This window comes from Oxyura jamaicensis, chromosome 7 (assembly GCF_011077185.1).
Source record: "Oxyura jamaicensis isolate SHBP4307 breed ruddy duck chromosome 7, BPBGC_Ojam_1.0, whole genome shotgun sequence".
Taxonomy (NCBI): Eukaryota; Metazoa; Chordata; class Aves; order Anseriformes; family Anatidae; genus Oxyura; species Oxyura jamaicensis.
The window spans coordinates 8,881,263-8,893,405 of record NC_048899.1 but is presented as its reverse complement, the minus strand read 5'-3'; the positions used below and the strand labels follow the sequence as shown (position 1 = coordinate 8,893,405).

At 43.2% G+C, this 12,143-nt stretch overlaps 4 protein-coding genes and 1 long non-coding RNA gene across 10 annotated transcripts in view; 2 read left to right on the top strand and 3 right to left on the bottom strand.

Moving 5' to 3' along the window:
- The window catches only part of UBR3 (ubiquitin protein ligase E3 component n-recognin 3), a 104,208-nt gene extending 104,140 nt beyond the window's left edge, over positions 1 to 68 (bottom strand). For 3 of the 5 annotated variants that reach the window (XM_035330973.1, XM_035330974.1, XM_035330977.1), the window contains exon 1: positions 1 to 68. The gene's annotated coding sequence lies outside the window, so the exon portion shown is untranslated. The other 2 variants (XM_035330975.1, XM_035330976.1) reach the window with 1 other exon arrangement.
- Positions 69 to 1,238: 1,170 nt separating this feature from the next.
- Positions 1,239 to 5,080, top strand: METTL5 (methyltransferase like 5). Of its 2 annotated transcripts, none has more exons than XM_035331933.1 (8): positions 1,239 to 1,352; positions 1,679 to 1,841; positions 2,410 to 2,524; positions 2,961 to 3,142; positions 3,534 to 3,616; positions 3,910 to 3,961; positions 4,483 to 4,532; positions 4,966 to 5,080. In XM_035331933.1, the coding sequence occupies exons 2-8, from the start codon at positions 1,733 to 1,735 to the stop codon at positions 5,011 to 5,013; spliced, it is 639 nt and encodes a 212-aa protein (XP_035187824.1). In that variant the 5' UTR covers positions 1,239 to 1,352; positions 1,679 to 1,732; the 3' UTR covers positions 5,014 to 5,080. The 2 variants fall into 2 exon arrangements, with proteins under 2 accessions (XP_035187824.1, XP_035187825.1); XM_035331934.1 differs by having other exon boundaries at positions 1,275 to 1,352; positions 1,655 to 1,841.
- SSB (small RNA binding exonuclease protection factor La) lies at positions 4,720 to 10,301 on the bottom strand. Its single transcript, XM_035331930.1, has 11 exons — positions 10,227 to 10,301; positions 8,742 to 8,845; positions 8,403 to 8,577; positions 8,130 to 8,237; positions 7,930 to 8,030; positions 7,642 to 7,713; positions 7,514 to 7,556; positions 6,738 to 6,878; positions 6,158 to 6,341; positions 5,879 to 6,001; positions 4,720 to 5,178 (listed from the first exon to the last, which is right to left on the bottom strand). Exons 1-11 carry the CDS (start codon positions 10,296 to 10,298, stop codon positions 5,081 to 5,083), a joined length of 1,221 nt encoding a protein of 406 aa, XP_035187821.1. The 5' UTR covers positions 10,299 to 10,301; the 3' UTR covers positions 4,720 to 5,080.
- Positions 5,620 to 6,904, top strand: LOC118170027. Its single transcript, XR_004752432.1, has 2 exons — positions 5,620 to 5,998; positions 6,155 to 6,904. It is a non-coding gene; the product is annotated as an uncharacterized LOC118170027 (long non-coding RNA).
- A 1,224-nt stretch (positions 10,302 to 11,525) lies between the features above and the next one.
- The window catches only part of LOC118169545, an 11,756-nt gene continuing 11,138 nt past the window's right edge, over positions 11,526 to 12,143 (bottom strand). Inside the window, 1 exon segment of the mRNA XM_035330873.1 lies at positions 11,526 to 11,774. Within this exon segment, the coding sequence (XP_035186764.1) occupies positions 11,526 to 11,774 (249 nt within the window).

Sequence of the window (12,143 nt, the reverse complement as noted above, 5' to 3'; positions counted from 1 at the left end):
CCCTCCCAGCGGCGCCTCCCTCTCGCGATAGCCGCGGAACCGGCGCCCTCCCGGCGCTGCCTCTCCCCTCCCCTGACACTGAGCCCTCCCCGTCCTCCCCCCCCCCCCCCCCCCCGGGCCCGCGCCGGTGCGCGGCCCCCGCCCCCCCCCCGCAACGCGTCCCTGTCCCCCCCCCCCCCCCCCGCAACATGTCGCCGTCACCCCGCAACATGTCGCCGACCGAGCCGACCCGCCACGCACGGGGTGCGAGTTCGTAGAACCACAGAACGTCCCGAGCTGGGAGGGACCCACAAGGATCACCGGGTCCAACTCCTGGCACCGCACAGGTCTGCCCAACAATTCAGACCTGTGACTGAGAGCGCAGTCCAAACGCTTCTTGAACTCCGACAGGCTCGGTGCCGTGACTGCCTCCTTGCGGAGCCTGTTCCAGTGCGCAGCAACCCCTCTGGGTGAAGAACCTCTTCGTGATATCCTGCCTGAACCTGCCCTGCCACAGCCGGACACCATTCCCGCGGGTACTATCGATGGTCACTAAAGAGAACAGATCAGATCGGTGCCTGCCCCTCGCGAGGAAGCTGCTGGCCACAATGAGGTCCCCCCTCAGCCTCCCCTCCAGGCTGAACAGGCCCAGTGACCTCAGCTGCTCCTCATACGTCTTCCCTTCCAGGCCCTTCACCCTCTTTGTAGCCCTCCCCTGGACACTCTCTAAGAGTTTCACGTCCTTTTTGCGCCGTGGTGCCCAGCACACAGTGCTCGAGGTGAGGCCGCGCAGAGCGGAGCGGACACTCGCTTCCCTCGACCGCCTAGCGGCACCCCAGGTACGGCCGGCCCTCCCGGCTGCCGGGGCACGCTGGCACAGCTCGCGCCGCGCTTAACGTGTCCGCGGCCCGAGAAGCGGGCTGCCAGCAGAACTTCTCGAAAGCCCGTCCCCGGACAAAGGCAGCCTGAGGGCAGCAGGCACAAGGAAGCCCCGCGCCCGCTGCCCCACTGTGGCCTCGGCTCCCCGCGGGTCGCGGTGACGGGCTGGCCCCGTGCCGAGCCGAGCCGTGCCACCCGCCGGCAGCGCTGGGGGCACAGAGCACCTAATGCCCGAGCGGCGCCGTGTGCGGCCACACAGCCGCTTGCACCCAGCACACGGCAGCCCGCAGCAGCGCTGTGAGCGAGCACAGGGACTCCGCAGCCAGGCGCACTCGGCCAGGCACCGCCTGCCGGGGAGGGGCGGGCCGGCACGGCGGCGGCTCGGGGCCTGCGCCTGGCGCCGGGGCGGGGCGGAGCGGGACAGGGCGGTGCTGGCCCCGCGGCGCGGCCCGGCGGCGGCTCACGGCGCCCAGAGGGACTCGGCCGGGGCTGCGGTGAGCGGCCGGAGGGCTGCGGGGGGGACTCGGCCCCGCGCTCCTGCAGCCCCGCCGCTCCTGCAGCCCCGCCGCTCCTGCAGCCCCGCCGCTCAGCGCTGGGAGCCGCTCGGCGCCGCCCGGGCTGCGGCGGGAGCAGCGTGAGGGAGGCGCGGAGCTGGCGGCGGGGCCCGCGGCGTCCTGGAGGCATCGGGCCCCGCGCCGTGACGGGATCCCCGAGCTGGGCCGCCTGGGGGGTGCGAGGGGGGTTAAGCGGAGGACGACTCCGTAAGGTAACACGGTGTTTATTTATGGCATTGCAGCTGCTGGCACGGTATTTTCCTTAGAATCATAGAAGAGTCGGAAGGGACGCGTGAGGATCATCGAGTCCTGCTACAGACATGAAGAAATTAAAGCTTAAAGAACTGGAGAGCTGTCTCCAGCAGGTTGATACTTTCGAAAGCCCCAAACTACTCCTTGAACAATACCCAACGAGACCACACATCGCAGGTAGAGGTGGCACTGTTGTAGCTTGTCTCTTTTATTAGTTCTGCATAAAAAGTTTAAGTGCTTTTTGTTTCTACCGCAGTATCTCATTTAAAGCCTTCACACTAGAAATAGTTGAGAAATTTTCTATGATGTTAACTTATTTTCATTGAAAGAATACTGTTAATTTATAATCCAGAATTAGAGAAAACTGATTTAAAAGATACATACATTCACAGATATATGTGAAATCTCTCCACCAGACCAAATATTACCTTCATTTCAATTACTTAGCAAAATATTAGTTTTCACACAGAAATTAAAAGGAGAATTACAGGAAGTGAGAACATGGGCTTAATTTTGCATGGCAAGAAATCTTCGTTTCAGAGTTTTCTGAAAGCAGAGTTTTCTGAAAGCAGAGTTTTCTGAAAGCAGAGTTTTCTGAAAGCAGAAGAAAGTAGTTTGTATTGATTAACTGATATAAGCCTATTGCTTATATTATATATATTGCTTATATTATATATATTGCTTATATTATATTGATATAAGCCTATTGCTTATATTACTGTGTTGTTTTTTTTTCTCCCCGCAGCATGTATGCTTTACACAATTCACAATACTTTTGATGATATTGAAAACAAAACAATTGCAGATTTAGGATGTGGTTGTGGCATGCTCAGCATTGGAAGCGCAATGTTAGGAGCCGGGTAAGTAAATACTAAGTTCTGGACTTTTTTTTCTTTTTTTTTTCTGCTATAGGGCAGAATTGAAATTAAGATTAGAACATAGTGCTGAACTGAACTGATTTTAGCTATCTACTCTGGTGCATAATCAGACCATTTAGTATGTTTAGCTAGTTAATAACCATTCAGCTTCTGTGAGGGATGGATACTTGCCTCAAAACAATAAATTTGTTTTCTCCTGAAGCATTAAATGAACAGGTGAAACATCTCTCTCGAACTTTAAAAAGGTATGTGAAAAAGGCAACAGAGCTGCTCACATTTGTGTAAGTACTGAATTTGTAGTGTATGCCTGTTATATTTCCTAGTTAAAACAAGCTCGTGCCATTCCTTTTCAAAACTGCTAGAGAATTTAAACAGTTTTATTTTGCAAAGTACTAATGTGGCTTTTTCTTTTTAATAGGTTTTGTGTGGGGTTTGACATAGATGCAGAAGCACTGGAAATATTTAACAGCAATCTTGAAGACTTTGAGCTCACAAATGTTGACTTCATTCAGTGCGATGTCTGTTCTTTGTCTGACAGCATGTCAGAAACTTTCGACACAGTTATCATGAACCCTCCTTTTGGTACCAAACATAATAAAGGTTTGTAGATATGAAAGTCATTTAGCAATTACTAGAAATGAAGTATCAAGGGACACACTTCTAATGAAACATCTCTCTTCTCTATTGCAATAGGGGACCTAGCAAATTTTTGCTGACCTGAAATCAGTTTCATAAGTAGAGAGATTAACCAATTCAGTGCTATAGCTGACAATCATTGGGTTTCAAATAAACAATGCTAGCTATTTCATATCCCTTATTTTTTGTTTTTACTAAAAGCACTTGGGAAAGTTGCAGAAACACTTTCTGTACCTTCACGTATTCAGTGTTTTTTCTCAAATAGCTACTGCTTCAAAAATATTGAAGTGTGAAGCAAATCTTTAAATCCTCTAGTTTAAAGTTGCATTTAGTAATATGATTTCAACACTTTTAGGAATGGATATGATTTTTCTGAAAACGGCTTTACAAATGGCAAAAACAGCTGTATATTCCCTTCACAAAACTTCAACACGGCAGGTAAGTCCTTCATTTTAGTACAGTGAACATTAAGCTGACAATTAAATAGTTGGTCAGTAGTCACATTGTCTTTAGCTTCGTTGAGTTGTTTGTATTTCTATGGTATATGGCTATTTGGGGTAAACATTATTGTCAAAGAATAGATGTGACTTTGCATGCATCAGGATAAGTACATCTAATATTTTAAGTTGAAAACAAAGGTGCAGGAGACTTCTTAAAAACATCATGGCTGTAATAATTTAAGACTATAGAAACCAGCTTTTAACTGTAGCTGTATCTGTTTAATACTGTAGCACATCCAAAAGAAAGCAGATGAATGGGAAGTGAAGATGGAAGTCATAGCAGGTAAGATGAACTCAGAGAAAAAGCATTTTCTTGAAGGCTAATATAGATGTAAGCCCTTACTAGTCAGACAACATCCAAAGAGAAATTTAAGTGCGATTTACAGTGAAAATGTCAGGGTTTATTTACTTAATCTTACTACCTGTCTGGAACATAAGAAGTAGGCACTTGAATAAAGCTCAGAGGAAGAGTTTCTTCCCAGACTCAGTTTAGCATCCTAAGTATTTTTGGCAGTTACTGTGTTAGCTTCCTGACTCTTTTAAGTACCATCAGCTATATGCTTTATAGCAGTAATACAACTTGATACATGGAACTTGCACAAATGCCTGAGATGTAGTTCTAGATCTCAGCCCTCCACTTACCATCTGGTGTGGTTGGTTTAAATGTTCAGTCATAATCTAGTGCAGAGGTCAAAAGGTATCCTGTCAAGGGCTCACAGAGATAGGCAACAGAACATGGATGGAGGGTGTAAGTTAACTGACTAATAATCAGTGTAGCATAACACTTTTTTGTACTGTTCATAGAACTTCGATATGACCTACCAGCATCATACAAGTTCCATAAGAAGAAATCGGTAAGTATAAAACTTAAGACAACTGAGAAAATGCTGTTTTGTATCAGGGAGGTAAATAAATTCCACTGAAACAAATTTTAGGGTCATGTGTACTGGATGATTAATAGCATTTGAAATAAGTTTGTTATGACAACAACAATGGAACTTCTTGCTACCACACTCAGTGGTTGAACAGAGGGGTCAGTCATGAGCAGTTTTAAGTTCTGAATTTATTGGCAGCTGCTGTTTAATATAACTTCGAGGTTACAAAGTCAGGAACCTTTTATATTTGAATGAGGTGCCAGAGAAGTTGAGAGCATCTGACAGTATAAACAAAACTATAAATACAAAATAATTCTCCAGAGTGGCATCTTAAAATTAAGCATGCTGCTTAGAACAAAAAAAAAAAGGAAAAGCTGTAACCCAACACCACGAAGCTCTCTTCTCATTGCAGGTTGACATTGAAGTGGATTTCATTAGATTTCTGCCAAGAAACTCCTGAACTGAAGCATGTCTTTAAAACTTATTTAAAATGGACTAATAAAAACAATGATATTTTTATTTTAGTATTACTGATCTCCATCTCCATTTTCTGTTTTCAGTTGTTTTGGTGCAGGTTCTTCTTCTTCCATTTCCTCTAATGGTCTCTTCTTAGGACTTCCTGATTCTGCAAGATTGAATACATATAGTCATTTATGGTAAAAGAAAGCCTTTCATTATTATCCCAAATCTTCTGGAAAACAAAAAAAACAATCTAAAATACTCTTAAAAGTATTCACAGTATATGTGCCCCAGAATGGGTCCTAGTTAACCCATAGCCATTGCTATGATAGGTTTACTTATTATGTGACTTAGAAGATTTGAGGTGTTCCAAAATACTTAAAAGAATTTGTTCTTATCTGCCCTAAAGCATGTAAGAAGATGAAGGAAAAAAAATCTAACAGGAGTAGGTTTGAATGGTTTTTGTTATAAGCAGGTGCTGTATCTGATGAACAGGAAGAGGAGCTCTTCCTCTTCTCTGAGCTAAGTACCACTATCCAGAGCTATTAGTCTTACTGTATCGTCAAGGTACACGGGGGTGGTGAACATTGCTGACATCTTCAACATGGAATGCTTTGAATAGTGCTGCAGTACAGCCACAGCCATCTAATAATTATTTCAATACACTTCTAATATGCATTTTGGACAGTTTCAGCCTCTGGAAGGAGTCATGCCGAGGACACCCTTGAAGTTACTTCACTGGCAATGACATATTGACAGAGGACATACTACAGTAGAGGGCCAAAACTTTGCCCTAGTAAACAAAAAATTCTCCATAAAATAGCCGTGTGCAATAAAGAATCTGTATCCAGCACAGAACGACATACCTGTTTTAGTATCATCTTCACCTTCTTCCTCAAACTTTATTTTCTTGCCCTGAAACTGTACTTTCCCTTTTTGTGTGCCTTGAGGTATCTTCCCCCCTCTTCCTTTTCCTTTAAGTTTGCGTCCTGTTGGAATATAAGATAACAGGAATTTTGTATCATTTGTGTTTTTAATGGGCAAGCTCAAAATAATGCTTTATAACCAGTGATTATTATGTATTCACTATCTTATTTTCACAAAATGCCACTCATTGTAAATGCTTCAATCAGTCAAAGGAGGACCTTTTGTTTTCTGTTTCAGCAATTCCTGCTGATCTTCCATTATTTTTTTCAGAGCTTCTTTCTCCTCATCTCCTTCTAGCAACTCCCAAGTAACATCCTTGTTCCGAAGCTGTAGGTTTCCATTATGTGCTTCTTTGGCTTTTTCCAGAGCTTCTTTTGCAGTATCCTTAAATAGGATAATTCCCTTAAGAAGAAAAAAGGCATTTGCGTGTTACTGTGAAAACACTCAGCCAGAACGATGAACAACATATCCTGCTAGGTACCTCAGCAAGTTCATTATGCTTGCATGATGTGAAAAATCCAGACTGAAACAAAACCCTCAGACTGACCTAACAAGCATTCTTAGTCTCAGTATTGAACTAATCAGCTGATGAGCCTGGAACCTTTACCCGTGCTTTTGAAAGAATTCAAGTGAATGATTTCGTTTTCTAAATATTCTGCAGTTCCACAAGTCAAATTAAACAAAAAAAGAAAACAGAAGTAATTATTTACTTCTGTTATATAGGAGCACATGCATTTAATTATTAAGCTTCAAACTCCAATACTAAGATCTTTACTCAGAGTCCAAGATTATACTGACCTCCTTTGCACCTCTTACGAAGTGTATCCATTTGATTTCTCCATGATCAGAAAATACTGCATGGAGATCTTCTCTGCACGTTTGATCATCTAGATCACCAAAAAACTTCAAAAGACATCCTGTCTTTTCTTCTAGAGATTTCTAAATAAAAGTTGAAGACATTTTTATTGGCGAGTCAAGCTTTGCATATTCTTTCCCTCCCCCCATCATAATATTAAAACATGACAGTAATTAATTAGCAATTGAAGTCAACCCTCTTAACACCATCAGTAACCCAACCATTCTTGCTACATAACTTACTTATGCTGATGCCCAAGTCTTGCACAGTGCCCCATAACCTTTAACTTTTTTTTTTTTCCTTTGCCTACTATGGATACTTTTATGTAGCATTTAGGACTCCTTTCCCTTAAGATAATTAACACTCTTGAAATTTTACAAAACAGTTTCCTGAAGGCTGACCTGAAGTTGAAAATCCATACATTATTGATATGATCCTTTAAGGAGTTAGTAAGTAGCACAGAAGAATGATCATCTATTTTATTCACGTATTTAGGATCACTTCTGAACAGGTAAACATACCTAGTAATTCAAATCCAGGATATGTTCCTTTAAACAAAATCAGTCTCTTGAAAATAAGACAATACCACGACAAAACGAAGTCTTACTGTAGGTTAGTTGTAAAAGCTGAAAGCAACATAGCTGCAGTAACACGTTAATGAAAATGCATGAAAGCACACATTGAATAGTTTTTAAGTAGACAGTTAAGAAACCCATACCATCTCAGCATCTGCTGCTTTTTTCTGTTTTTCTTCTTTTTCCCTGTAGAGAAGTTAACATGAGTTATGAGTTGGTTCACATGCAGTCAGGTGATCAAAACCAGGCACTTCTGTTGATAAGGACTTACTGTTTAGCTCTTGCTTTGGCCTCTACTTTGTTTTGTTTCCTTTCTTCATTCTTCTTTGTACAATACTCTTCCCTTCAATGGAATGTAAACTAAGTTAATGTCAATTAGATTATCCCATTACAGTTACTTTTTAAGACAGGAGAAGCCAGTAAGCAACTGAGACCATCTGTAGCAGTTGAGATGCTGGTCTGCAAGTTTTGTGCTACTGGTATCTGTACAACAGCATAGAAATTTACATCCACCCTCGACCATTACTATTAGGTTCACATATCAGGTAAGTGGACTTACTTGAAAAGCACTATCAGCTCTGTGTCTTTGTACTTTTGGTTTGGAATTTCTGTGAACTTCTTAGCAGATTCAACACTATCAAAAACCGCAAATATTGATCCCTGTTAAATAAGAGACATTCAGTGTCAGAGTAATCGAACAGAATGTTCTCCAGGAGGCATCCCTGCTCCAGGTCTTAATTGTCCATTGCCAAAAGTTACCTTAAACGTTTTCTGCAGAGTTCTCCTCATTTGAATGTTTTCAACTGGACCCTTATCTTCAAGCCATTCTTTAATATCATCAAGAGTTGCGTCTACTGGAAAGCCTTTCTGCAAGACAGCACAGAACATCAATTATATATGACAAACTGCGACACTTCATCAGATATAACCACCTGACATCTAGTATGAGTTAATTCAAGCTTTACTTTGGTTAAATGGTTCTCAGTCAAAGTCATTCAGAACAGTAGAGAGCAAAGGAAGAGCTTTACTTACAACATATACCGATCTGTTTTTAATTGCAGCCTTGTATTGGTCATTCAATTCAGGAAGCGGTTTATTTGGAGACCTCCTGATTTTAGTTTTGTCTTCATTTATTTCCATTAGACCAGTCTTGGATTTTCTTAATGCTTCTACTATAACACCAAAGTCTTTAGACAGACGACTTAACCTAGTGAGTAAAGAGACAGGTTACTAAAACTATCCAGGCAAAGCTGAAGCCAAATGTTAAAATCCCAACAAGAACTGTATGTGCAGACCAGGGACATTTGGCCCAAACAGATTTAAGTAGCTGAAAATTACCCTTCCATCCACATTAGCTGTACTTTGTTTTACCTGTTGAATTTGATCATGACTTCTAAAGGCACCCAGCCATCATCTAATTTGATCTGTTCCTTTAAGAACTTGTCTCTTGGTAGATTGTGATTGCCAAAATAGTACTGCAAAAAAAGAAGAAAATGTCTTGGAAATAATTGAAATTCTGTTATTTTTATCAGATTAAGTTCTCAAATTAGTACTTCCTGCTTCAACAGGACACTTCCAAAAGTTAGCCACAACAAGTAAGCTGTTAAAACCCTGCTTCATCCAACGGGATCGTAATCAGGAAAAGCTAGTAGGCTGCAGATTTGTTTAGGATGGGCACGAGGCTCATTCTGTTAACATTCATAACCATGTGTATTCATATAACATTATTCATCAAGGTGATAAAGATCTGCAGGGTCACCAGTGAAATTTATCACCAACAGATTTAGATTTTAGTCCTTATTTAAGAAATGTATGAGGCAAGAGCGGTATCTGCCACACTGTGAAGTCCTCTATGCAGACTGCAGTTTCTAGGTATCATACAAGAAAATACCGTAAGATATATATACACACACACATATTTAAGTGTTCATTTACCGTGTTCTCATTTTGATTGTGCCTGGCATGGAAAGAGCAGTGTCACACAGGTGACAAATTGTTTACCTGAGCACAAAGTAGACAAGTTCATCAGATTCTTTTGCTTGCTGGCAGTCATCTAACAAGGGTCAAATACTTGAAGCCATAGGATAAGTGGAAGTGTTTCCACCAGGATCACTGTGCTTTAGGAAGAGCCAGCTCAAGTTTTACAATAGTACTTCTCCCTCTAGCGTACCTCAACGTCTCAACATTACCACACATCTAGCTTTGTCAACTATTTATCCCCAGTCTCAGTTATTTTCATAAATAATGACTATGGCTCCATATGCTGGTGGATTCACATATAGATACACATAATTTTGTCCTTCAGGAAGAAGGTTTTGTTCTGGATATTATTTTAAGTGGTGTGTTCAGTTATCCGTTCTAGAGTAACCCTCCAAGCCTCTCGAGTAAGAAATAATGAATGTAAAGTAAGGCATTAAAGTTTAGTCATAATTTGTAGCAATAAATTATAGAGCAGTAAATCATAATAGCAAGTTATGCAGCATGCTATTTTCAACAGCAGAGATTCCCAAATAGGATTTTTCCCCTAATTGCATACAAAGAATAACCCCAATGAACACAGTAATAAATTGTTCAATGCTATATTCACTTGCTATAATACCTAAATGTTATCAAGTGTTCTGTGTTTAAGTGGTGGTCTTACAAGCAACCTTAGACAAATGTAGCTTCCAGCATAAACTACCACTATGAATTATCATAACATATTAAAGTCTGCCACAAGTCTATGACTTTTTTTTTAAACAGAGCTGAAAATTCAAGTTAATTCTATGAACTTAATTTCCCATTAGCCAAGTTCATACCAATTAAAGTCTCCAAAAACTACACAAGTCCAGACCCAAAACTATAAATTGAACTTACCTCAATTTGCTGACAGATTTTGCTTTCCAAGATAGACATGTTTTCACCATCTCCGTTTTCAGCCATTTTCATCAGCTGTGTTGAAGAGAATTTAGAGCAAAGGCACTAAGTGTTGAACACCAACTTCTGCAGACATATTCATATAGCACCGCATTTAGCTACATTGAAACAAGGTAACAGGCAAGTTCATCAGCCACACGTTGATGCTTGTGAGTCAGCTCTAAACAGGACGGCAGAATTCCTAGTGGAAACTGGAACTACGAAACAACTACTTGGCTGTTAAACCTGCATTTGGCATTCTGACATTCGAGGTAAGCAAATAAATGCTGTCATTTTAAAGCATTTGTTATTCACCTTTTTTTAGTCACCGATCCTCAATTGGTACCTAACAGCAACAAATCTGAGCCAACAACAGCCAACATTTGTCAGGTCAAACCCAATCCCTCATCACTAGGCAAAACATCAGTAACAAAAAAATGTTTGATATTATTTGTATTGTTAGGACTATTTGATATCCTAATAAGTATAACTAGGAAAATTTCTGAAGTGTCCACCTTGTAAGTAATTTTTGAAAGTTCACGGAACTTACTGCAGGAAAGAACGAAGACATCTGCATTTACTAGCACATCCTAACGACGTCCAGTTCTCCCTTTTACAAACGTGCCTTCACAGCAGTTCTGCCTGAATACTGCATCGAGCATCTTTGAGAGGACAAGCTGTTTTGAAGTTGAAAGCAATTTATTCTCCTAACTAGGATTAAGCTTATGGTTCCTGTACGTCACATACGGGCACTATATGCACTAGGAGGCTGGTAAGAAAGCAGCTACTGGACAACAAATTAATGGAGATCAGAAACTGCTCATTTAATTCCTCTTAAAATAGGGATAGATGGAGGGGAGTTATTCCTGAGAACAAAATAAAAAGGCAGCTTTATTAACCTGCCAGAAATCAGTCTGAATTCAGTGCTGAACTGTGAGACACAGCTTTCTGCTTCCTCCTTCTGGCACTCTCACACTTGTCAAATCCAGCGGCGGAAGCTTCAGCAGACCGATGTCCCTCAGCTACCCCAGGTCAAGCCTTGGGGCGGGCTGTACCCGCTTGCCCCTCGGCTGTCCTTGCTGTTTCACGCATCGTACTGAACACTGCACAGGTTTGTTGGAGCAAGCTGTCTCCTAGTACACATTTTTGTTAAAATAAAGCTCGGGACCTCGTGGCTGCATGCCGCCAAACCACCCGCAGCTCTGCCACAGGCGAGGACTAAGGAGATGTGGCTTGTCTGAGCTAACAGATACAAGCAAATCAGTGCAGAACAGCCACGGGCTGTGCTTGGTCATTGGCTTTGTCACCTGGAGAGCACTCCCCTGTCTGTCTAGGGTAACCAGCCTCTCCTAGCCTCGCCTTGTTTTTACCGCTGGGTACCCAAGGAACCCTTAAGAAATGCCAAGGTGATAGGGCTGTGAAGCGCCATGGAGAAAAGAAGCATTCTTCTCTGGGCCTGGCTTCTGCTGCCTCAAGCCCTCCACCTTCTTCATAGCCCTGCAGACCCTCCTGCACAAGCAGAAACACTGCACAGGAGGTGAGCGCAACGTGAGACCTCGGGCAAAGCAGTGAGATCGAGCCTTGTAGTCAGAGCTCTTCTAGAAAGCCCCCAGCCACGCGCCCGCCACGCACTCCGCAGGCGGGACCGCTCCCCGCATGGCAGGCCGGGGCACCGAGGCGGCAGCAGCCGCCCCCTAGCACGGGGGGGGGCTCCGCGTGCTGCCGCACCCGCTCGCTTCAGCCCCTCGGCGCGGGCGCCCCGGCTCCCGCCGCCCCGAGCCCCGCGGGGAGGCGCCAGGCGGCGGGAGGCGCGCGCGCAGCTCCGCGTGCTGCAGCGCTGCTCCACGCGGGGCGCCGCAGGAAGCGCTTCCCGCCGCC

Excerpts from the sequence above, each read along its gene's own strand:
- METTL5 (XM_035331933.1), top strand. The coding sequence starts at position 1,733 with ATGAAGAAATTAAAGCTTAAAGAACTGGAGAGCTGTCTCCAGCAGGTT. Across the intron at positions 2,525-2,960 it reads AGCGCAATGTTAGGAGCCGG|GTTTTGTGTGGGGTTTGACA; the intron begins GTAAGTAAATAC and ends TCTTTTTAATAG. Across the intron at positions 3,617-3,909 it reads ACAAAACTTCAACACGGCAG|CACATCCAAAAGAAAGCAGA; the intron begins GTAAGTCCTTCA and ends TTAATACTGTAG.
- SSB (XM_035331930.1), bottom strand. The coding sequence starts at position 10,298 with ATGAAAATGGCTGAAAACGGAGATGGTGAAAACATGTCTATCTTGGAA. Across the intron at positions 6,002-6,157 it reads GCTGAAACAGAAAACAAAAG|GACGCAAACTTAAAGGAAAA; the intron begins GTCCTCCTTTGA and ends ATATTCCAACAG. Across the intron at positions 5,179-5,878 it reads TGAAGATGATACTAAAACAG|AATCAGGAAGTCCTAAGAAG; the intron begins GTATGTCGTTCT and ends TCAATCTTGCAG.